Raw genomic sequence first — 22,972 nt, 5'->3', positions numbered from 1 at the left:
GTGGCGGGGGAGCGCCAATGGGTGGGGGTTCCCGGTTTCCGTGCTGTGAACGCTCTGGCCACGGCCAGCCTCCGGCTACTGGGGATGGCGTTCAGGCCCGATTGCAAAGGGGTTCGTGTGAGCCAGCCCCCCGAGCAGGTGCAACACCCCCTGGGTGATGCCCCCCACCCCCACCGCGTTTCTGCCCACCCAGAGGGGGCACACACTGCTGCTCCCCATTCTGCTTAGCGCCTGGCACATTCTTGGCACCTGCTAAGTATTTGAGTTTCTTTGGATGGGCCCGCTCAGGGCAGGGCCTGTTGGTGAGGCCCCGCCCCGCCGGGGGCCAGGAGGCACCTGGCTGTGCCCAGGGCCAGCGCTGTGCTGGTAGGACTCTCGGACCCTGTGAGCGACATGGATGTGGCTCGTGTGCATATGTGATGGGGTGGGGGGAGGTCTGGCCTCCCCAGGTCTCAGCACACAGGTGGGCCGTGGTGGGGACCAGTGCCCAGGTTGCACCACCAAGGCCACCAGTCAGGACAGGCCCCATGCCTGGTCAGCTGGGCTTGCTCCTTGTCCTGCAGGGGCAGGAATAAATCTGTTGGCTCTGGGGGGTGGCCCTGAAGTCCTAGACCCCGCCTGTCACCTGTGGCGCTGAGGGCGAGTGGGGCGTGGCACTGAGCACCTTTTCCTCCCTGGCTACCCAAAACAGCGACAGTTAGCTTTCTGGTGAGGAGACGCTAAGTGACCCAGTGGGATGGGGGCCAGGGGTCTTACAGGGACCACACCTCCCTGCCCTGCCCTGGGAGTGCAGCCCGGCCAACCGGCCAGGCCACAGGCAGCTGAGGAGGAGCTGGGGGCACGGCCGACCACAAGCCGCAGCTGAGCTGGCGTGTTGCCTCTTGGGAGGAAAGCCTCCCGTGGACTGGCTTGCAGTGCCCGTTCCAGACAGGACCTCGCCCCACCTGTCCATCGGGTGAGCTTATCCAGGTGTGGTCGCGGCCCCGAACCAGATGGGCAGGCGCTGGGAGGCGTGCAGAGGACTGCGTGAGGGATTGCGGCCAACACGGAGGATGGGCGGCGGCAGCCCGGCCCTGTCCGGCCGGGGCCTTGCTAAAGTCAGGCTGCCCCAGAGGTGGTTTGTGTCATTATTATGAAAACGACGTGTGCATACAGTATAAACCCCAAACCAGATAAAGATGCATAAGTGCCATCTCTCACCCCGCAGCTGGGAGGCCCGGGCCCCTCCACTCCGCAGTGTGACTGCTGGGGCCTTCCCTCATGACCCGGAACCCCAGTTGGGCAGAAATTCTGGTGAGGGTGCAGAGGGGGCTGAGATGTGATGTGGGTCCCTGGTGACAGGATTGAGTTGGGGGATGTGAGCACCAGGAGAGCCTTTTGCGGGGGGAGGCCAGGAATCAGGAGTTCGGTGGGCTCTCCGTGGGTAGAGGGAAGGGACTGGCGCTAACCCAGCTGGCTGGGTTTCAGGTGGAGTGCGGTATGAGCGGATGGGTGGACAGGTGTGGGGTGCGCTGGCACGGCCTGGGGGCAGGGGACTGTCTGGGCCCAGGCTTGATGACTCTGGCCCCTCTGTAAGAGTCCTGCGGGAGGCACGGTGGGTGCCCAGGGTTCCACGTGCTCAAGTGAGGGCAGTGGCACCTTGGTGCAGGTGCCCCCGTCTCCAGGATGACGGTGCCACGGAGCGCTGCCTGCGGAGGGCTTCCGGATCGTGTGGGCCTGAATGTGGGGCTGCCGCAGGAGACCTCGTGGCCCTCCAGCCCCGGCCACATCTCGGTGGCCCATCCCCAGTACCAGTGATAGGCACGGGGATTGTGCGGGCAGCATGCGGGGGTGGGGGGTGTGTGCTGCTCAGAGCCGCCCGCGTAGCCTTGGCCCCTGCCTTCTGGGCAGTGCAGCCCAGCGTGGATAGACCTGGTTGGGCCTCGGGCTCCTTGTCTGGCAGGGACTGGTGGAGCTGAAGGCTGGTGCTGTGGTTCCCGTGCCCCCACTCCCACTGCCCGCCCGGGGCCATTGGCTGATAGGCCACAAAAGGCATTCTGTGCCCTAGAAGAATGACCCGTTGTGTGGCTGCAGAGCGGCTGGGGGCCCGTGAAAGCTTCCTTCCTCCTGCTTCCTGAAGACCCTCTTCCCTCAGAGGCTGAGTTCCTGTGGCCCCCAGAGGCGGGGCCCATCCTGGCCACTCAGGTCCTGCTTCCGTGGCTGTGGGGCTCCTCATGGCTCCCCTACGCCTCCTGCAGTCAGGCTTTACCCTGGCCTCTGTCTGTCCTGCCTGAGACTCGCGGCCTCTGGGCCTGCACCTTTGCTGCCCCCTCCTCCTGCGGGACCCTTGCCTTTCAGGGCTCAGTGCAGTGTCTCCTGCTGGGGACGAGGGAGGACACAGCATCGCAGGCCAGGCTGGGACAAGCACCGTGTGTCTGGACCGCGGAGCCCTTGCTGGAGGGTGTGCCGGCTGTCAGCGTGCGGGGAGCGTGCCCCGTCTTCACAGCAGTGTGCAGCTGGGGAAGGGGGCTGGCCGGGTCACCTGAGCTGCCTGCAGCCAGGGCGCTGGCTGGCAGGGGAGCGGGTTGAACTCAGGTCTGCTTGCCCTGGCTGTTCCTCTGTCCCAGGCTCTGGCCGGGCGGCGTGCCCATCTGGTGCACCAGCTGCAGGCTGGCCCGTCATGTCTCAGATTGAGGAAACAAGGCCGGGGTCCCTGTCCTTTTCCAAGAAGTGCTGGTTTCAGCCAATGGGAGCTGCCTGTGGTCACAGGTGTCTGGGTGAGGGTGGTGGGCCGGGCGGGCCCTGGGAAAGGGGAACTCGCCCGCTGGGCCAGCATGAGCACCACTTGCTCCTGACGCTGGCGGCTGCCTCGTGGAGACGCCGGTCCTCCTGTGCCTCCTTCCCCTCCCGCCCCCCCCCCGCTCCGCTGCTTGAGTACCACCACGCTGCATCCCCGGAGGCCGTGGGACCCCGAGCCGGCGGGCCGGGGGCTGATGGGGCCACCCCCGTGGTGGGACCTGTCGCCCACACTTGCCATGAGGCTGCGGCTCCTGGCCTCTCTCTCAGGAGGTGGCCTGGCCTGGCGGGCAGGGGACCACAGGTGGCTGGCAGGTGAGAGCTGGGATTGGGGGGCCTGGGGGCAGCCTGGCTTGGGTGTGGGCTCTGGATTCTGGGGTGGGGTGAGGAGGGTGGCCAGCTCTGGGGAGGGCCTTTCGGGGTCTGACTCACTCCCCTTTCGCACTGGGAGACCTGAGGTGGGGACCGTGGGACTAGTCTAACTGGAGGGGGGCTGTGGACAGGGAGGAGGCCGACGGGGGGTGGGGGGCGGCTTGTAGTCCCGCTCTGCTGAGAGGCGAGAGGCTGGAGTAAGCCCTCATGCTGGTGGGGGGCACGCCCCCGCCTGTCCCGGCTCTTGGCATTTCCAGCTTGGAGCAGGGGTGCCTGTGTGGTCAGTGCTTGCCCACGCCAGGGCCCGTGTAGGTGGCTGACTTGCCTTCATAGATGCCCCTGGGGGGATGTGGTCTCCTGTGCCGGGGTTCAGGGGAAACTGAGGCCCCCGTGTGCAGTGGCTTTCCCAGGGCCACAGAGGCTCAGGGGAAGGACTCAAACAGACCTGGCTGGCTGGGGTGGAGCTCAGACCCCCTCGTTCCACTGGGCCTTTTTAAAGTCCTCTGGGCATTTGTGGATATTTACCCTTAATGTCTCAGGCTCCTGCTTGTGTCTCTGTGTTGGGATCCGTGGCCCCGCCTGTTGTGTGCCGTGTGGACAGCACAGGGAACCGTGGGGTTCTGGCCCTGGAATGCGCAGCTGAGCACCTTGCTGTCCTGACGGGGGGCCGCCTACCCCTAACATGCCCTTGGCAAGCCTTTCCCATGCTCCGCGATGTCAGGAACTAAGGTAGGGGCCCGGGGCGCACTCGCCCTGCACCCTGGTCCTGGGGCCGGCCATGGCATGCTGGTGACCCGAGCCCACCCTGGGCATCCTGCACCCAGCTTTGCCCTCGGTGCTGGGCAGTCCTGGCCGAGTGACTGTGAAGGCCCACTCGAGGTAGGCCCTGTCCTCCTATAGCAAAGAACCTTCTGACATACGTCTTGGAACCAGGGGCTTGGTCTTTCTGGTGTTGGAGGTGTCAGTGGGGGTGGGTTCACGCCCCCCCCCGGCAGCTCTTCCTTGAGGGTAAGAACCGTGTGTCTCTTGTCTGCCTCCACACTTGACCCTGGACAGTCCCCTTCAGTTCTTGTCTCTGGTTTCCACATCTGTAAAATGGATGCATAGAGAATTTTCCAGGTCAGCTTATCTCTTGTCATGACAGATGTTTAAAATCATATAAAATGACTTACACAGAAAGTATCGTGAGCTGTGAGGCCCCTTTCTGGGCTCCTGAACCAGAGATGGGGGGCCCGTTCCATCTGGCTGGGCGGCTCTCAGCTGGACGTGGCAGGGGTGTGAGATGTGAGCAGGGTACTGGGTTGTGCGTGGCAGGCGGTCATCATGGGCATTTGGTGACTGGGCCAGGCTTCCTGAGCATGCTGCAGGGCATGCCGACCGTGTCCCCTGCGGATGGCGTGGGCACGTTGGTCTGGCCACTTGCAGAGGAGTGCAGGTCTGCCTGGAACGTGGACCTGGCGGCTGGGCGTTCGTCTCACTTTTAGACTTGTCCCACCGTCCCCTACTTGTCAGCCCTTGCTACCGCGTGTAGCTCTTCCCAAGTCTTCCTGGGAGTTGTCCCCACAGTCAGCGCTGTGCATGATGTCGCGTCAGTGGGCTCCGAGCGAGGATGGCTTCTGCGAGTCAGACGCATGAAGCTTTAGCCTCTGGATCCGTGCAGCTGTTTTGAGCCCGTCAGGCTTTTGTCCTGGTGTTTGGGCTCTTTCTGCACCTGGACCTGCAGTCTTCGGCTTCTGGGTAGGAGAGGGCATTGTTCCAGAGGCCTCTGATGGAGGGAGGTGATCCATGCAGTACAGCCGGGTGCTCTTGGGGCCAGCCCGTGAGGGTCCCGAGGCACCCGGCAAGCGGTGTGTTTTCTGCTGGGGTGTCCACGCCCTTTTTCCCACTTGGCAGGGGCTGCTGCCCTGTGCAATGTGTGTGGGTTTTGGGAATTGGGGTGGGTCTGAAGTCTTAGAAGGCATATTTCTGGGCCCCTGCTTCTCTCTCTCGGATGCTGAGAGATCCACTCTTTCTGGATAGAGCAAGAGCTGGAAGCTGCTGTCTGCTGCGCTGGCCTCTCCCAGGCCTCTGCACTTGGCCTTAAATGCTGGCTGCCCCCCCCCCCCAAGACTGGGCCTCACTGAGCTCCAGCTCCTCAGGGGAGGGGTCCGGTCACCTAGGCCTCTCAGCACAGCCCTGCCACCAGTCCCACACGCTGGTCACCTGACTGGTCCTGTGGTGGCTGGCCCCCAGCCCTGTTGCCCTCCACACCCCTACCCCCCACCCTAGGCCTTCAAAACTGTATGTTATTTGTAGCTCACGGGAGTTATTTGTTGATGCCCCCAAGGACAGTAACGAACAGCAGAAACACTTTCCCCAGATTTGCTCCCCCATGTTGACTCTGGCCTCGGCTACCCCTGAGGGTTGCTCATGAGACTCAGAGAGGTAGACCTTGGTGAGCCAGAGAGGACAAGGAAAGGGAACGGGGGCAGGGACTGCAAGGGCAGAGGCCGCAGCCCCCCTCGGCCAGCGTGGAGGAGGCAGGAGTCCTGGGGTGCCAGGGAGCCTCACTCGGGGTTTGGGGGGTGTTAATGGGGAGCCATGGCAGGTGCTAGCATGGCCAGTCCTGCCCAGTGATCAGCAGGGATGGCCACGGACAGGGCACATGGAAACAGCAGTGGCCTGGCTATGGCCAGATCTGGGCTTGGCTACTTGCAGCTCTCGGTCCCAAGGGGGCTGCTGGGGCATTTGCGGGGTGGGGTGGGGCAGTGCGGTGCAGAGGGAGGTGGTGATCGCCCAGAGCCCAGAAGGAGGCTTTCCCGGGCCGTCTGTCCATCCACCCCCGTTCTGCCCGGAGACCCTGTGGGCTGCGAGCAAGTGTGGGTACTTCCTGCGGTCCCGTCCTGGGTTCTTGGGGCAGCGGGCTGCAGGGGATGGATGCTGCCTCTCTCCCTCCGTGGCCACACCCCTACCCCCCATGGCTGTCAGGAGTCAGCTCAGCAGGGCCGGGCCCCATGCTTGCACTGCCCGCTCTGGGCCTCTGTTTCCCCTCTCCCTGTGCTGGCTGGCAGCCCAAGGGAAGAAGTGGAGGGTACAGGCTGGCACACGGCAGGTCCCCAGTGGGCAGCTGGGTGGGCAGTTGGGTCTCAGCGTGGGATCCAGCCCAGGCCATGAGCATCGCAGACCGAGCCCGTACGGCCAGGGCCGCGGCAGTGAGGGGTTCACACGTCTGTCTGTGCAGGCCCCAGAGGGGGCCCTGCGGGGCGGTTTCTTGCCCAGAGCCGCGAAGAGCTGGCCGGGCTTTCAGCCGGGTGGGGCAGGGGTGCGGAGCCGAGGGTGAACTGTGAAGAGGCTACTCTGGGTTTGGTCGGGTCCGACGCGTGGGGAGGCGAGGCTGGGCGGCTGTGCTGTCCAGGTGAGCACCGTGGAGGCCCCCACCCCTGTGGAGCGGAGGCACCGCTGTGACAGCTGACGCGGGGAAGCCCCGCTCCGGCAGGCAGACGTCCTGTTCTCGGTCTGTCTCATGGGTGAGGCCCCGTCTCCGGTCTGCACAGCTCTGCCAGCTGGGCCCCCGCACACGACTGGCAGCCTGGGGCTGCCAAAGGGAGGATGCTGTGTGGCCAGGGCTCACGGCACGTGGCGGTGGGGCTCTTGGGGAGCCCTCCGTGAACCCCTCAGAAACTGAGCAGACGTCCTGTTCTCCAGGGACACCTGGCTTGGCCCTGCCCTGCCCGCCGCGTGGCCCCGGGCAACCACATCCCGGGGGCTTTGAGCGTTCATGCCCACGTCCGTGAAACGGGGGTGCTCCGTGCGCAGAGGGGAGCCTTGGGGTTGCCCCCAGGTGAGACCCATGCACGCTGGCCTAGAGGAGTTTCACCCAGAGCATCCCCTGTCCTTGACCATCCCAGAAAGCTCTGACTTGCCGGTCACCTGCCCGGAGGCCCCGACCCTCCTCCGTAGCTGGGTGGGCTAGCCCGGGCATCTGGACAAGTGTGTCTCGGAAGCCAACGGGGATGCAAATGAAAATGAGAAAAACAGCTGGAGCGGGTAGAGAGCACAGGCGTTCCACGACAGAGCAGGGCCTCCGAGCCAGCCGGGGCAACACAGCTCAAAATGAAACAAGGATCATCTCTTTTCCTGTTGAAGAGAAACTGGCTCAAGCCGCTGGCGGGCTCGGGGGCCCCTCCCGCCTCGAGGTGCCACGCTGCAGGCGGGCTTTCACCAGGAATTTCCCCCTTCCCACCCACCTTCCTCCGCCGTCTGGGCAGCTCCCCGCAGGGGTGGGGGAGAGTTGAGGGGACAGCGGGGAGGGGAGGCCTCCGCGTGTGGGAGCCCCTGCTGGCTTCGGAGAGGTGAGCGCGCGCTTCCCGCTCCTGGCCCTCCGTCCTCACAGGGGGCATCACCGTCATCCACCGGATCCTGGGGCTCCTGCAGCTTGGTGCCCGGCCATGCTGCTGGCCACAGGGGGTCTTCGTGGGGGTGGAGGGTCCTGGCCGGCTCTCACTCAGGCTTGGGAAGAGCCTCGCCCCCTGAGCCCTCTCCCTGCCTGCAGGATGGGCAGAGGGGGGCCCGGAGGGCTCCTGCGATGAGGCTTGCATGGGGTAGGTGTGCGCTGGAGGCCTGGCTAGGCTCCGCGTGTGCGATACGTGGCGTCTGTCTGCAGGGGGCTTCAGAGCCCCCCCCCCCGGCTGTGTCACGTGGCTGGCTTGTGGATCTGGGGAGCTCCGTTTTGTAGTGCCCTGGGTGGTGGCAGTATCGATGCAGGTTAATCATAGTGGCTGCCAGCTCCTCTGTGTTCCTTTTGTCACCCCCTTTCTGTGCCGGTGCCCCCCCCCCCCGCGGGCTCCCAGCAGGTCCAAGGATGACAACTGCAGCTGCTTCTTGGCCTCTCCGGCGGGCAGCCGAGCCGGGTACTGCCACCAAGCGGGAGGTGTCAGGCAGCAGCGTGGGGCAGTCTGCCTGCTGTGCCCAGGGACATGGCTACCCCGGCCCGCCTGCTGAGGGCTCTCTGGCCACAGGTCTGGAGACCAGCGCTGGGGACTCTCCGGGACCCCTTGGCATCTTTCTGGGCAGGGAACACAGTGTTGTTCGTTGGGGCCCGAGCTGGCTATTGCCAATCACTGCGTTCTCCTGACCCCCCCTTGGTGCTGGCTGGGTTGTCCTCACCTCGGGGTCCCTGGGATGGGTGGGTAGCCCCATCGATGAGGCCACCTGAAGCCTTGTTGCCCTCCCCCACAAGCCATCTCTGGGGTAGAAGGATGTGCGTATCTCTTGGTAAAATCATATGCCTTGAAGCTGTCCTAAAAGGATTGGTCTCAAGATTTGGGGGCCCTAGGTGGCGGCTGTGTGGCTTGCACTCCGGGACTGGCAGCCTTTGAGGTTTCTGCCTGTTGGATGGATGGAGAAATAGCACCCGGAACACGAACCTAGTAGAACACTCAGGATGGGACTCCCATCCCACAGCCGCTGACCCTACACCACCAGTCCCGACCACTGCTCTTCACAGCCCTGGGCCTCTGGGGCCAGGCCTGCCTGCTGGATCTCACTGGGTGCCCACCCTGCCTGTGGTCACGTAACTTCTAGAAAAACTCCCCTGCCTGGAGCTCTGGGAGACCCTGGAGTCACAGGGAAGAGGGAAGGGAAGGTGGGGAGTTGGCATTTCCTGAGCCAGTGTTTGGGCGTCTGTGTGGTGTGCAGGTCCAGGAGGGTGGTGTCTGTGCTATAGGCCATGTTACCCGTTACCCAGAAGCCGTGAGCGGCCTCTGGGATCTTCTCCCTGCAGCACCCAGGCACCCAGGGTGGCCTGGTGAGGATGCAGTGGGCCAGAGAGGCAGGGCCCTTGGGGGGAGTCTGGCCCCACCACCCAGGTGCCAGGCCGGGGTATGCCGTGTGCCCCCACTGTGCTCCTCTCCTTGTGCGTGTCTCTGAGCTGTGAAGACTTAGGGGGCGCCTGCTGCTCTGGGACCCACAGTGCTCCTCTGCGCCGTGATGGTTTGAACAGTGCTCCCCCAGGTTGAGCGTGCAGCTCAGCCTCCAGGGTACCCCAGAGAGTGCCCACCACAGGCCTCCATCAGAGTGCTTCCAGCCTGGTGGGTGATGACCGCGCCTGCTGCAGGAGTTGAGGGGAAAGGGGCAGGTCAGTTGGTTGACTCTGTAGCTGGGCCTGATGTGGGGGCTGTGGCCACAAGAACCAGGGGCACAGAGGGCAGTCTCCAGCGAAGACCCTGGCCCTTTTGCCCCTGGGCATCAGTGCTGCCACTCCTCAGCTCTTTTCTGAGCACCTTCCAGGCCCAGGCACTGGATGGCTGCACATAGGGACCCTCTCCTGGCCACCCCTTTCTCCTATCGGTGCTCCCTGCTTCCCCCACAGTGGCTAGACTCTGGCTGCGCCTGCTGCCACTGGGCCCAACTGCAGCACCCCTTCTGTACGGTTGGCTGGGCAAGGATGGCTGCCCCACTGCTGTTCTTCCCCTGCACCTTACCAGCCCCGGCCTGCTGAGTATGGCCGGCAAAACCCCAAAACATGGTCCCTTTCACTACTTGTGGCAAAACCCATTTAGCATCAGTCTCTCTGGGCTTTGGACTTTCATGTGTGCGGTGGGGCAGGGCAGGGGTTTGCTTGGGTAGTGAGGGTGATGATCGTGCTGATGGTGGTGATGATGGTGATGGTGGTGATGGTGGTGGTGACTGTGATGGTGATGGTGATGACGACGATGGTGGTGATGGTGACAATGATTGTTGTGATGGTGATTCTGATGGTGATGATGATGATGGTAGTGGTGATGGTGATGACGATGGTGGTGATGGTGACTGTGATAGTGATGACGATGACGGTGGTGATGATGGTGGTGATGATGGTGACGATGATTGTTGTGACTGTGATGGTGATGATGGTGGCGATGACTGTAGTGATTCTGATGGTGATGATGATGGTGGTGATGGTGTTGATGGTCGTGATGGTGGTGGTGACGATGGTGGTGCTAGTAATAGTATAGATGTATCTGTCATTGAGTGCTCACTGGGTATCAGCACAGATGTTGTCCTACCCCAAGCTTTCTTATGGAGAGTGGTTTTCCCTATTAGACCCTTTGGGCCTTGATGGGGCCCGTGTCCAGGAGGAATGGGCATTGCAAGGGGCGTTCCCTCTGCCCTGGGGAGTGAAGTTGTTCCATACTGAGAGCTTTAGGCTGCTCTCTCCTGGCTGGGACCCAAAGGTCCAAATCTTGTGTTACTATTCCTATCCTCACACCCTGGGAGGCCATGAGGGGCCCTGGGGGAGGGGCCTGCCTGGGGCCCTATAGATCTGGGTTGCCGATCCATCCTGTCCCTGCCTTTGTATCTGTTTCTCCAGACACCTGACCGGTCGTGTGTCATGCTGTGCGCCCTCCTGAGTCAGGGCCCAGGCCCCCTTGCCTTCGACTTGGAGCTCTTCACTTCCTCTCACTTCCTCCTGTCTCCTGTGCCCCCACTCTGAGCCAGCCCCGGATCATATGTCGGGGGCCAGGGTGGCTCCAGGGGGAGCGGGACAAGGTCGGGCCGAGGACTGGCTGTGAGTTCCAGGAGCAAGAGCCCAGCTGCATGGCTGCTTCTGGGGTGTGGGACAGGAGCCGAGCTCCTGGATTTCCTGATCTGAGTGGGGGTTAGTGACTGCAAAGATGGGTTTGACATTTTTGAGTCCTTGAGGTGGCCTGGTTCTCAGGGGCCCTGAGCTCACAGGCAGTGGCCAGACCAGAGTCCAGGGGCCCGAGCTGGCCCAGCCCACCCTGGGTCACTCTAAGGCATGGACGCCTGAGGCTCCCAGGGAAGCCCCAGACCCTTCCTGAGTTTTGGCTGGCGCCGCTGCCTACTAGATCCACAGTCTCTGGTCATTCGGGGCCCCCACAAGGCCTTGGGGGCTGGGGGGGTCATGGTGTCTGTCCCTTACCTAGCAGAGTGTCCTGCCTGTCCCTTGGCCTTTAGTGTCCACGCTGCCTGCCCCCCTCCTCACCCCTTTGCTCCTGGGCCCCTGGGCCTCCCCGTCTGTTGCAGAGGGTCGGGTGGGGCAGTGCCAGGAAGCAGAACTTTGGAGAGGCCGGCCGGTGGTCTCCATGGGACCTGTGGGGGTGAAGTCCCTGTTGGGTGCCCAGGGACCAAAAGCCCTTGGAAGCCGCTTCCCGTGCACAGGCGGGGGCAGATGAAGGAATGCATGTCTTGACTCACTGTGCTCACCCTCTCTTCTCTGGGGTCTGGGTGGATCTGGGCCACCATGGGCTCTGTGTAGAGCTAGGCAGGTCCCGAGTTCTGGCCCCTGTGGGCCCTTGGGCTTGCTGAGCCTAGCAGAGGGTGGGTCCCTAAGGCTGCCTGCCTGGTGCACTGCCCACCCATCCTGCTTTGAGGCCCCTGGTGCTTGGGATGCAGGGCAGGAGCAGACCGGGGTTTCTCTTGACCCCCTGTGAAGGCCCAGCTGACCTGTGTCCTCCCCAGCAGGGGCTGAGATTTGGGGCTGGGACCATTGGTTTGGGAGAGGGCAGGGTGACCTCAGTGGAGCTGAAATTTCAGCCCCAGCCACCTGAGTCGTAAGCTGACACTGGGCGGGGCGGCCATGGGGGGCTGTGCTCCCTGGAGTTGGAGGTGGCAGGACCTTTCCAGGGTAGAGAGCAGGCACAGGGCAGAAGGGGCACCATGGTAGCCTCTTGCCTTGGGGGGAAACAGGCCAGGCAGCACTGGGCCCCTTGGCCCTGGAGGGCAGGCAGGAGTCTGCTCTTACCAGGGAGGGTGCCTCTCCCTGCACGTCTGCCTGCCCAGCCCCAGCTCCTGAAGGCCCCTCACCCTGTGGGGCCAGTGGAAACTTCCTGCCTCCCCCTCCTTCTGTTCCAGCCACCCTCAGCTTCCCCCAAACCCAGACGCGCCGTGGTCCCCACCACAGTCCCTGCCAGGCGGCCACTTCTCCCTCCCCCGGCGGTGGCAGGGGAAGCAGTCCTTCCGGAAGGTGGGTGCCGAAGGTGGGTGTCCCGGGAAGCTCCCGAAGCCTGTCTTCTCCTTGACGTGTGGTTTCGGTTCCGGGGGGGCGGCGGGGGGGTGGTCTCCAGGCAGAGGCACAGAATTGCAGGGGTGGGGGGAGCTTGTACTCCGAGCCCAGTCTTGTTCTTACAGGGTTCTTCCTTACCCTTTGTTGCCCCTCTTTCTCCTGGGCACCTCCTCTCCTACCCCTGTGCAGTCCTTACGGGCCCTCTTGAAGCTTCTGGCCTATGCTAGCCCGGGGACCCCTCCACACGCTCCCTCAGTTGCACCTCCCGTCCCTCCCCACCTCTGAGGTTCCTGTTTGGCTGGCCCAGTGCCCTCTTCTTTTCCACGGGACATGCAGCCCCAGCCTGTGGCCTGCTTGGACCCTACCCTGGTTGGTCCTGCAAAGTAGGGCCTTGGAGGAGCCCTGGCTGCCCAGGAGGGGGTGGAGTCCCAGGGGCGCACCCCCACCCCATTGCAGTGGGACTGGCATTTCCTGCCACCTGCCCCTGTCTGCCATGTGGGGACCGGAAAGGAGTTGGTGGGGGTTCCCCAGCTTCCTGCTGTGGGGTCCCTCCAAAACCCCATTCCAGAGGGAGCCCATGTAGCTCAGGAATTTTGGAGTGGTGGAGAGAGTCCCTCTCTCAAAGGGACCTCAGGGGTCACCTGCTCAGCCATTCCTGAATGGTGGTTGTAGTTTCTGCTTGTATGCAGCTGTGACGGGGAGCTCACCACCCCAGGAAGCAGCCCCTGCCGTTGTCAGTCCCCAGGAGTGCCTTCTTTACTCTCAACTTCACCCAGGGTAGCTCTTCACCCTCAGGCTCTGGGGCTCAGGGAGGTACTGGGGCTGAGATCTCAGGGCATCCCCTCTCTGGTCCGTGGCTGATACTGGCCTCCAGGGATTGGCATTTTTGAGGCAGTTTTGTGGCCTGAAGTGCTTTTTGTGCCAAAAGAGAGATCTGTCCAGCACTTCTCCCATGTAGCCTTCCTGGACTGAATCTGGCAGCCCTTCAAGGTCTCTTTGCCTGTGTTGGGGCTGCTGGGCATCCCCTCTGGACAGGGGCCTGTCCTTCTTGGAGGTCCCTCTGAGCTCCCCAGCCATGGCCTCCTTCCCCGGTCTCACTGATTCCTCATAGTCTCAAAGGGTGTGTGTGTGTGTGTGCATGCGTGCGTGCTTGTCTGTGTGCGTGCATCCATGTGCATGTATGTGTGTGCACGTGCGTGCTTGTGTGCATGCGTGTATGTGCATGTGTGCGCGTGCGTGTGTGCGTGTGCATGTACGTGTGTGCATGTGCAGTGTAGGGCGTAAGGTGCTGGGGTGCTGCGGGTGTGAGACTCAGTGTTGGGGCTCTGCCCCTCACAAGCCCCTCTGCACCCCCTTGGGCAGGGAGCCTGCCATCCTGCAGCCCCGCCAGCCCCGCCCAGCGAGGATCAGATAAGTGTGTGGTGACCAGCCTGTGACAAGGCCCCAGCAGGTCCAAAGTATGACTTTTAAAGAATAAGGCTGAGCACTGCCTCTGCTTATCAGTGGGTGGGGGCCGCAGAATGGCCTGGCAGCACGGAGCTTGCAGCACATGGACTGGGGGTGGCCAGGCCCTCTGCGGGTGGAGGGTGTTTGGGCATTTTTTTGCCTTTTCTTTCTAACGTTCTCTTCCTGGCCAGAGTGTCTCTCTCCAGAAGACTCCAGAAAACACAGCCAGCCCATTGTCACCCAGGCTCCGGGAAAGTGTCTGCTGTAGATGTTCTGTGTAAACAGGAAGCGCCCAGAGCGGGGGGCCTGGGGACAGCAGGGGTCCCGGGGAGGCACGCACTGGGTGGGGGGGGGTGGAGTAGCCGCCCCGTCCAGCAGCCCCAGGGGGCGCCCACCAGTTAGGAGTGGTTGTTGAACACTTGAGCATGTGCCGTTGGGGTGGGGTCCGTGTGGGGCTGCTGCAGAGCCGGGGTGCCTCCCCCTGCTCCTGGTTCTCAGACTTGGGCTGGGTGCAGGCGGTGCCTTGGGGGGCTGGGAGCTTTGGGGTGCAGCCTGGCAGCTGGCAGTCAAACAGGCCTCCTCCCTCCTCCCTCCCTCCTTCCTTCCTTCCTTCCGGCCAGGCTTTCTCCTGCCTCTCCCTCCCCTTCCTGGGGGGAGCAGCAAACAAACAAACAAGCAACCGCTCAGGCCTGCAGGGAGCGGAGTGGGCACCAGCCCCGGCAGCTGTGCGCTGGCACCCGCGGAGGCCCCTCCCAGCGGCTGTGGCTGCTGGCTGCACCCCGCCCCTTGAAGAGAGCCGCCCCTGAGAAGCCCCGCAGTGCCCCGCTCTGATTCAGGGCTCCCCGGGCCCCCAGGAGTAGCTGGGCAGGGGGTGGAGTCTAGGAGTGGCTTCTTGGCTTGGTCCTGGCATCCGGGTCTCCTTCCCACTTCTGAGAAGAAAGGGGCGTGGGGGTGCAGGGCTGCCCTCCTGAGCCTGGGAAGCCTGGCTGCCCCGGCTGCCTGGCCCCTGTCTCTGCGCTTGCCCACGGAGGTGTCTGCTGGAGCTGTTCCGCAGAGTCCCTCTTGTTTCCTCCCCGAAGTCAGAGAGGCGCTTCTCCGACTGCATGGAGGGGGCAGCCCTGGCCGGTCGGGGCCGTGGCCCGCTCCTGCAGAGCTGGCGTGCACAGATACGGAAGCCCAGGCTCGGGCAGGAGTGAAGCCGGTGCTGATCTCTCGTCCAGGGCTGGCTGCAGGCCGGAGAGGCAGGCCACGATGGGTCCCTGCTTGCCTGGTGCGGGACAGCTGTGGATTTCTGCACTCGGGCCTTTGAGCGAGTCTCAGGCCAGCGCTCTGTGCCTCCGTCTCTGTGTCTGTCTCGGGTGGACAGGGCCATAGGAGCTCCGTGGATCAAGGACATGCAGCTGGGCCTGGGTCTGCTGTACTCAGACACCTCTCCCTGCCTGTCCTCTCGTGTCAGCCCTGGCTGCTCCCCTAGGCTTCTTGGGGAAGTTACCGGGTTACGGACCTCCAGGCACGTGGCGTTCAGGGCACTTCATGACCAACAGGGCGGATCTGCGGTACCCACCCTCGCCAACGGCACCGCGACCCTCCAGCGCTGCTGGGATTCCCCGAGTTTTCATTTTCAAGTCCAGTGAAATGGTTGATCCCCAATTTTGTGAATGGCTAGAGTTTCAGATGGTCCGGATGAGGCTGCTCGCCAGTGGAGTTAGGGTGCAGGCAGGCTCCCCCAGCCCTGGCTGGACTGCAGGATTCCAGGCCGGCTTCCTGTGCCCCTGGTCCCGTGGAGCGGGGGGGAGGAGGAAGTGCCCAGCGGGCGGGGGGCTGCGAGGTGGAAGCAGGTAAATGCTCCCAGGGGAGGGCGTCGGCAGGGTGGCATGTCCCTCCAGCACCACCCCACCCTTCAGGCTGGCCACCCCCAGCATCTCTAGGGACAGGTTCCTAAGTCCCTGGGTAAGGATTTTGGCCAGAGTGACGTGTGTCAAGTCCTGACTGGGCCACTTGGCAGTGCTGTGCCCCACGTGATGGTGTCTGTCCCCCGAGACTTAGGGGGGCCTTTGGAACACAGCTGCTCCCAAGGTTCAGGCAGGCAAGTGGTCCCGGGGGCCTCGAGGAGTGAAGCCAGGTTGGGCCTCCTGACCTGGGGTGTCTGTGGTCGGAGGCCAGTCCCTTGTGTGAGAGAATAGTTTGCAGATGGGAGGTCGAGGCCCAAGGAGGGGCCCGGGCTTGCACAGGGCATTCCGCCGGGTGGAGGTGGAGCTCTCTGGCCTCTGGGCTCCTCCAGTTCCTGCTGGTGTGCCAGTGTGTTCCGCCCGCCCGTGGGCAGTGCGTTCACCACCTGAGAGCCTTCCTCCTGGGGAGGCTTCTTCCTGCTGAGCCCTCAGGGTGGGGTGGGAAGGCCTAATTAGCTCTCGTTGGGGCTTTGAAATCGCTGAGATGAAAGCCGGTGTGTGGGAGGTCCCCGCCTCTCCCCACAGCCTCTGTGGGCTGGCACACACCCTGGCCCTGTCCACGAGGCCCACTCGGAAGCGGGCATCTCTCTGGGGCCTCGTGGGTTGAAGGGCCGTGGTCGCCGGGGCGCCTAGCAGGCTTGGGCAGGGGGGCTGTTGGATTGAGGCCACAGAAGTCAGAGAGAGGGTCAGCTTCCTGGTGGCTGATGGGTTATGCCCCGGGCGGCTTCAAGAACACAGGGCCTCGGTTCCCTCTCGGTAAAACGGGACAGTAAGATAACCTGGCACGAAGCTCTCAGCCTCATGCGTGAGTCTACACCGAGGACACAGTGGGCACTCAGAAAACATCAGCCTCGTGGTTTTTACTGGTATCCCCGCACCTTCACCTCCGTCCCTGAGCGCACGGGCAGAGGGACTGGCGGCCCGTGGTGAGCAGGTCCTCCAGGTGGACAGGCGGCTGTCCGGCCTCCTTGCCTGGCTGGGCATCGGAGAGCCTGCTGATGGCAGCCGTCGGTCTGCTTGCCCTGCATCTGCCTCCCTCACCCGGCCCGAGCCCCGCGGCTGGGGCCGGCCGCTGTTGGAGGGTGCCTCCTTGGAGGGGGAGCTCCTGGTGCTCTGGCCTCGTGTTGGTGGGAATTTGCAGCATGCACTGTTAGGATCACCGTGGGGGCGCCGGGGCCTGGCCTCGCTGTGGTCTCTGTGCCCTGCGGGGAGCAGTCCGGGCAGTGTGGGTTCCTGAACGCCTTCCTCTGGGTTCTTGTCTTGCAGACTTCTCCACCCAGGTGAACTCCTCGTCCCTCAACTCCCCCACGGGGCGTGGCTCCATGGCTGCCCCCTCCCTGCACCCCTCTCTGGGGCCCGGCATCGGCTCCTCGCTCGGCTCCCCGGGACAGCTGCATTCGCCCATCAGCACCCTGAGCTCCCCCATCAACGGCATGGGCCCACCCTTCTCGGTCATCAGCTCCCCCATGGGCCCCCACTCCATGTCAGTGCCCACCACGCCTACCCTGGGCTTCGGCACCGGCAGCCCTCAGGTAAGTATAGAGGTGGGGCCCCTCCTGTGGACCCTGGGGGGCAGGTGCTGTCATTTCCACCCTTTATCTCTGGGAATCAGAGCCTGAGTTTGAGTCCAGCTCTGGCCGACTCCCCAGCCCTTGACCCACAGAGGTTATCAGCCAAGCTCCCTGCAGCTGGTCATCTACCCCAGGGGGGCCCCTCCTGTCTGGGGGCTTCCTGCTCCCGTGGCCTGGCTCTGTGGGGGGGGGGGCCTCTGTGTTTCTCAGGTTTAAACCCACCTCCCTGGAGCCCCTGCTCCTTGTGAGCCCTTCCCTCCTGGCCTCTGCTCAGCCCACGCCAGGTGGTTTCAGTGCCCCTGGGCCCAGATCCCAGGGGGATGCATCCAGGCTCCATGCGGATGCACGCTCCTTGGGCCAGGGCCCGGGCCACATGGTGGCCCCAGCTCATCTACTGGGCTTGGTGGTCTTTTCCACAGTTATGTGTTTGGAACAGTTAGGCTTTTGGGGTTGTCTCTGAATCGGGAAGCAGTTGGGGCCCGGCAGGGCCTGGCTCGGTCCAGTTCTTGTGATGGGAATCCTGGAGGCCCGGTCCGCCCTCTCCTGGGCGCCTCTTGTTCAAACCCCTGCAGAGATGTCCTGAGCTCTTCTGAAGATTCCTGCATTGTGAAGGGGCCCCCGGGCCCAGCTGGGCCTCCCCCTCCCAGCTCCGTGGAGTCCCCAGTGGATTTCTTGCTGGGTGGACGGGAGACCTACCTGAATCCTAGCGGGCCCTTCCTCTCTCTGGGGTTGAGCTGCCCTTCCTGAAATAGGCAGGGCTCCATTACTGGTCTGAGTCCAAGTCTGGCTTCAGCCGTTCCTCCCCCCGGGAGATGGTGGGGAGCGTGGTACCCCCACGGAGCCTCAGGACAGCCTGCTGGAGAGAGACTCGAAGTGCAGGCTTCCCTGCCGAGAGCCGCACATCTAGTTGTGTCGGGCACGTCCCATGGGCTCCCGAGCCTCCTGTTGCCGTGCCCCCTGCGGGGCAGCCTGCCTTGCTCCTGGTGCAGGAGGACTGGGTGCCGCTGAGCTGGAGCCAGCCCCCTGCCCATCTGGCTGGGCCTCTAGAGCTGGCCTTGGTGCAAGATCTTTCTGGCTTTTCCAGAGTCACCGTGTCAGCCCTTGGTGGCTGCGGGAGGGGGCAGAAGAGCCAAGGCCTCGGGCATTAGTGCAGAGCTCCTGGGACCTGGCCCCAGAGCAGGCAGGAGGCTGAGGTGCTGGCATCGGGGAGGCTCGGCTGCCCTCCTGGGCCTGGCTGGATTATTTTTAGCACTTGCTGGCTGCACAACTCCGTTCAGGGAGCGAGAGAGTCAATGAGGATGTGAGGCCGGAGGCTGCACCTGCCCCCTGGGGACCATGACAGAGGCAGGCACCTGCTGACCGTCAGCCCCACGAGACTCCTTGCCGGTCTCGGTCCTGCCCCCTGTCCCGGACACCCTGAGGGCTCGTGCACAGCAGAGTCTGGGTGTGGCAGCGACAGCCCTCACACCTTGGGGGCGCCTGCCCCTTGGTACTGTTCACCCATCTGGGGGCAGGGGCGGGGTGGTACTGGGGAGGGAGGGGTTTTTGGGACCACATCTGTCCTGTTCTCTGTTATTCTCTGCACACAGCCAGGTTCCTGGCACTTGGTGCTGATCGAACCCAGGTTGTGTGTGAAAAGCTGATGAGGGGGTCAGGGCAAGAGTTGGGCCCCGGGGGGAGCAAACCCCGTGAGTTCCAGATGGTCATTACTGCTCTGTGGTCATTCGCCCGTCTGTCCATGTGTCCATCGGTCAGTTGGGTCACAGTGAGTTTTGCCGCGGTCTGAGCCCCCTGTGCTCAGCCTCTCCTCTGGCCGCCCTTCCCCGGGTAGGCCTCAGTCTCTCGTTAACCCCGCTGCCACCCCCGCACCCCTGTAGCTCCTTCCTGGAGTGACTGCTTCTGGGCTTCAGCTTGTCTTGGAAACCTGGGGTTCCCCATATTCAAGGGAGTGTGGGTGGAGTTCAAAGGGGGGCATGCCCCACCCCTTGCCCCAAAACCACAACCGCGAAGTCCTGGTTGCCGGAACGAGCGAGGTTCTCCGACTTCTGCTGTTGTTGGGGAAGGCCTGGCTCCCTGCCGAGCACTGCCTGCTCGAATCCACACAGCCAGAGAGGGCCATCAGCACCCGAGTCCCCCCAACTTGACCCTGCCCGGAAGTGGTTGCCTGGGGATCTGGGCTGAGCCAAGCTAGATCCCAGTTGCTGACACCCGAGCTGCCCCGCGTCTCTTCCTGGTCTGGGGGACCCGTCAGCACAGGGCCCGGGAGCGTCCCTAGTTCGTCCCCGAGCCTGCTCCCTGCACTGGCCTGCCGTGGGCACACAGCGTCCAGGCCTCCCCAGCCTAGCAAAACTTCCCTGGTGCAGGATCGGCTCAGGGCAGCGGGGCGGCCGGCACTGCCTACTCTTTGTTGGGGGCCCCGCGGCCGTGAGGCCTCTGGGACGGGGCGCAGGGATGCGAATGCGTGTCACAGAGTTTGCCCCTGCCTTGATGGCAGCATGAGGCCGGCGAGGCCAAGGACCTGCTCTTGTGTGTGGCGGGCCTGAGCCTTCAACCCCAGTTCTGGTTGTGGGTGATGCCCCCCTCGTGGGTTAGTAGAGGGGGCCTGCTGTGCGCTCAGGAGGAAGGGCGTGGTGGGTGCGGAAGAGAGGAGCCATGAGGCGGCGGGAGACCCTGACGGGACATCGAGGAGGCCGGTGGTTGTTTCAGTAAGTCCCGTAGGCTCCGGCGGGAACCGAAATAAATACCAAGGATATGAAAGGGGAAATGGGACCAGGCCCCCACCCTGGCCACACCACGTGGTCGTCAGGCTCCAGCGAGGGGCTGCTGGGGCCATGGGTCTCCCCAGAGGTGGGGTGGGGTACAGGTGGGGAGCAGTCCCCTGTAGGTGGGGCGCCACAGAGCTCACCAGGGAGGGGTGTGTGCAAGGCAGAACGAGGCCCCAGGGGTCTCTCCGTGCTCTGTTCTGGGAGCTGTGAACCCAGCCCAAGGCCCATCAGCTTGGAGCTGGAGAGGGGGGAAGAGCGACCCCTGACCCCAACAGCCTTGTCCTGGTGGCCCTGTGGGTACCATCTGCTAGTTGAGGCAAAGAACCAAAGTGGGTGGTTCCAGGCCCGTGGCAAGTGGGGTCTCCAGCCCAGCCTTTGCCTTCCCATACATGCAGGGTCTCCTAGGCCAGTGCGACTACTCTGCTCATGAGAAGCCTGGGCCCGGGAGGGCAGGGATGCCCCTGGCACGTGGTTGGGAGCCACAACCCTGACCGTCCATCCCGCCTGTGGCTCCTTCCCATGTGGGGCCCTGGCCATCAGTCCTCACTGCTGTGGGCCTGCCTCAGTTTACCTAGGGCAGGCACCAGTCCCAAGGGCCTGCATGCACATGGGAGGCTGGGAGGGCAGGTGGCCTGCTAGCCGCCCAGCGTGGTGTGGGCAAGCATGAAAGAGGAAATGCCCGGGTTCCTCTCCCTGGTGCTTCCAAGTGGACCCAGCCACGTGGAGTCCTGGCTGGGCTCCCACAGTGTGGGGACAGGCCTCCTGCTCCTGTGTACTGGGCGGCTCCCCGCAGTTGGGCCCCTGGGGACCCACCTCTGCCCCCAGCCGCACCCCTCTGGTGCCCTTTTTCAAGCAGTCCTTCAGTTTCCCCACCTGCACACCGAGGCTCGGCGGCCCCTCTGCCTGGGACTGGCTGGCGGCGCCTCCTTGTGGAGGCCAAGTGCGGAGGCGGCTGCCCCGTTGTCCGAGCCATTATCCTGATGGCAGCCCTCAGTCCTGCGCACAAGGGACGAGGGACCTCAGGCGCAGAGTGACTGAGTGATTTCCCCGGAGTGTCACGGTGAATGGAGGAGGTGTGATCTTGGAGGCCCTGCCATAGCCACACTGCCCCCCCCCCCGCTGCATCCCGCCACCCCTTTCCTCCCCGTGTCCACCCGGCCCACGAGCGAGTGCTGTCTCTGAGCACCTGGCTGGGCATCTAGTGAACCGAGTCTGCTGGCTGGGGTCACCGAGTGGCTCTGGGCAAGCCGCCCTCTTGGGGCCTAGGTTTCCCCTTCTGCAGCATGCAGGGACCCCCTCGGTGCTTATCACCTGCTACTCGGAGGCCCAGCTTAGCCTGCGGCAGGCCAGGGCCCTGACCTCCTGAGCCTTCAGGTCCGCACCTGGGAAACAGGGAGGGGCTTTCCGCGCTCTGAGGGGCACACACGCAGGCCAAGCCCTGGCGCGGAGCACTTAGCCTACCGTGCCCCTTCTCAGTTCCCTGTCTTCCCCGGGGAGTGCTCCTGGGGTGCTGGCCTTGCCCGGGGGGCTGCTCTGTTCTGCACTGGCACCCCACCCAAGTCCCACAGGGGTTAAGTCCTCACAGAGCCACGCGGCCCACCCGAGGACTGGCCAGGGGCCGCACGGAGGCCAGCGTGGAAGGAGGCTTTGGGTGGTTTCTGCTTCGTGTGCTCTGAGCACGAGCTCTTCCTGCCCCGTGAGAAAAGGGGCGGGGGGGTGTTGGGGGCCGTGGGGAAGGAAGGAGGCGAGGTTCCCGCTGGCAGGAGGGGCCTGGGGCTACCAGGGGGCAGCGTGGCGCCTGCTGCCCTTCCCCAGGGACGTCCGCACCACCCGGTTTCCGCCTCTGGCAGGGGTTTGCAGAAGTGGGGGTGCGGGGGGCCGTGTGGCCGGGGTCCCGGCGCCTGTGGAGACAGGCCGGTCCGCGGGTGGCAGCGGGAAGCACCTCTGGGCCCCGGCGCTGACAGGAGCGCTGGGTTGGACGCAGCAGAACCAAAACTGCTGTGTCACTGCCGTGGCTGTTGCCGGGGTGACTGGTGAGTTTCCCACGCTTCCTCCCCGCTGTGGCTGCAGGCAGGGCGGGCCGTGTGCGCGCCTGGGGCCATGGGGCCACGTGACCACAGACCCCCACCCTACCCTCTGAGGCCCCGGCAGGGTGGCCTGCTGACGTGGACCCCGACTCCCTTTCCTTGCTTGCTGTGACCGGGCCTCAGTGCCCATCTGTGGGTTGGAGTCCCCAAAGTGCCTGGGGAGGGTCGCTAGTTCCCACGGTCTTGCCCGGGGCATGCTCGGCGATGGGAGGTGGTTCTTAGCTGAGCGAGGAGCAGGGGGCGTGAGCAGGGCCTGGGGGGGGTCCTCCCCTGAGGCCTGGGGTAGACCATGGGAGGGTGGAGCGCCGAGGGCACAGCGGCCTCCAGCAGCCGGCCTGCCGCTCAGCGGGGCCGGGCCCTGCCCCTCCTGTGCTGTGTGGCCTGTGGCGGGCAGGGCCCCTCTCTGAGCCTCGGTTTCCTTCTCTGTAAAGTGGGGGTATGTCAGCACCTTGCTTACCGTAGGGCTGGTGGGGGGGATGCTGGCTTGTGCCCCCTGGACACCCCTGCTTTCCCCTCCCCAGCTCAGCTCACCCATGAACCCCGTCAGCAGCAGCGAGGACATCAAGCCCCCGCTGGGCCTCAATGGTGTCCTCAAAGTCCCGGCCCACCCCTCAGGGAACATGGCGTCCTTCACCAAGCACATCTGTGCCATCTGTGGGGACCGCTCCTCAGGTAGGCCGCCGTGGGGCTGCGGGACCCCCACAGGCAGGGGGCAGGGGCGCGGGGAGGCGGGAGGCTGGCCGCCCAAGGAGGGGGCCTCTCCCGCTGGACCTCCTGGCATGTTGAGGAGGGGCTGCGTGCTCACGGGGCCTCCCTGCAGGCAAGCACTATGGGGTGTACAGCTGCGAGGGCTGCAAGGGCTTCTTCAAGCGGACGGTGCGCAAGGACCTGACCTACACGTGCCGGGACAACAAGGACTGCCTGATTGACAAGCGCCAGCGCAACCGCTGCCAGTACTGCCGCTACCAGAAGTGCCTGGCCATGGGCATGAAGCGGGAAGGTAGGTGGGGGCGGGCGGGGG

General features: G+C 64.2%; 1 protein-coding gene across 1 annotated transcript in view; it reads left to right on the top strand.

Annotated features, from left to right (window-relative positions):
- RXRA (retinoid X receptor alpha) overlaps positions 1 to 22,972 on the top strand; it is a 53,066-nt gene that overhangs the window by 8,294 nt on the left and 21,800 nt on the right. The window contains exons 2-4 of the mRNA XM_034664761.1: positions 16,795 to 17,060; positions 22,473 to 22,623; positions 22,772 to 22,951. Of these exons, the coding sequence (XP_034520652.1) occupies positions 16,851 to 17,060; positions 22,473 to 22,623; positions 22,772 to 22,951 (541 nt within the window). The 5' untranslated portion in view covers positions 16,795 to 16,850. The remainder of the gene's footprint in view (positions 1 to 16,794; positions 17,061 to 22,472; positions 22,624 to 22,771; positions 22,952 to 22,972) is intronic.

The sequence above is a fragment of the Ailuropoda melanoleuca genome, chromosome 7 (assembly GCF_002007445.2).
Source record: "Ailuropoda melanoleuca isolate Jingjing chromosome 7, ASM200744v2, whole genome shotgun sequence".
Taxonomy (NCBI): Eukaryota; Metazoa; Chordata; class Mammalia; order Carnivora; family Ursidae; genus Ailuropoda; species Ailuropoda melanoleuca.
This window is presented reverse-complemented; position numbering and strand designations above follow the sequence as displayed.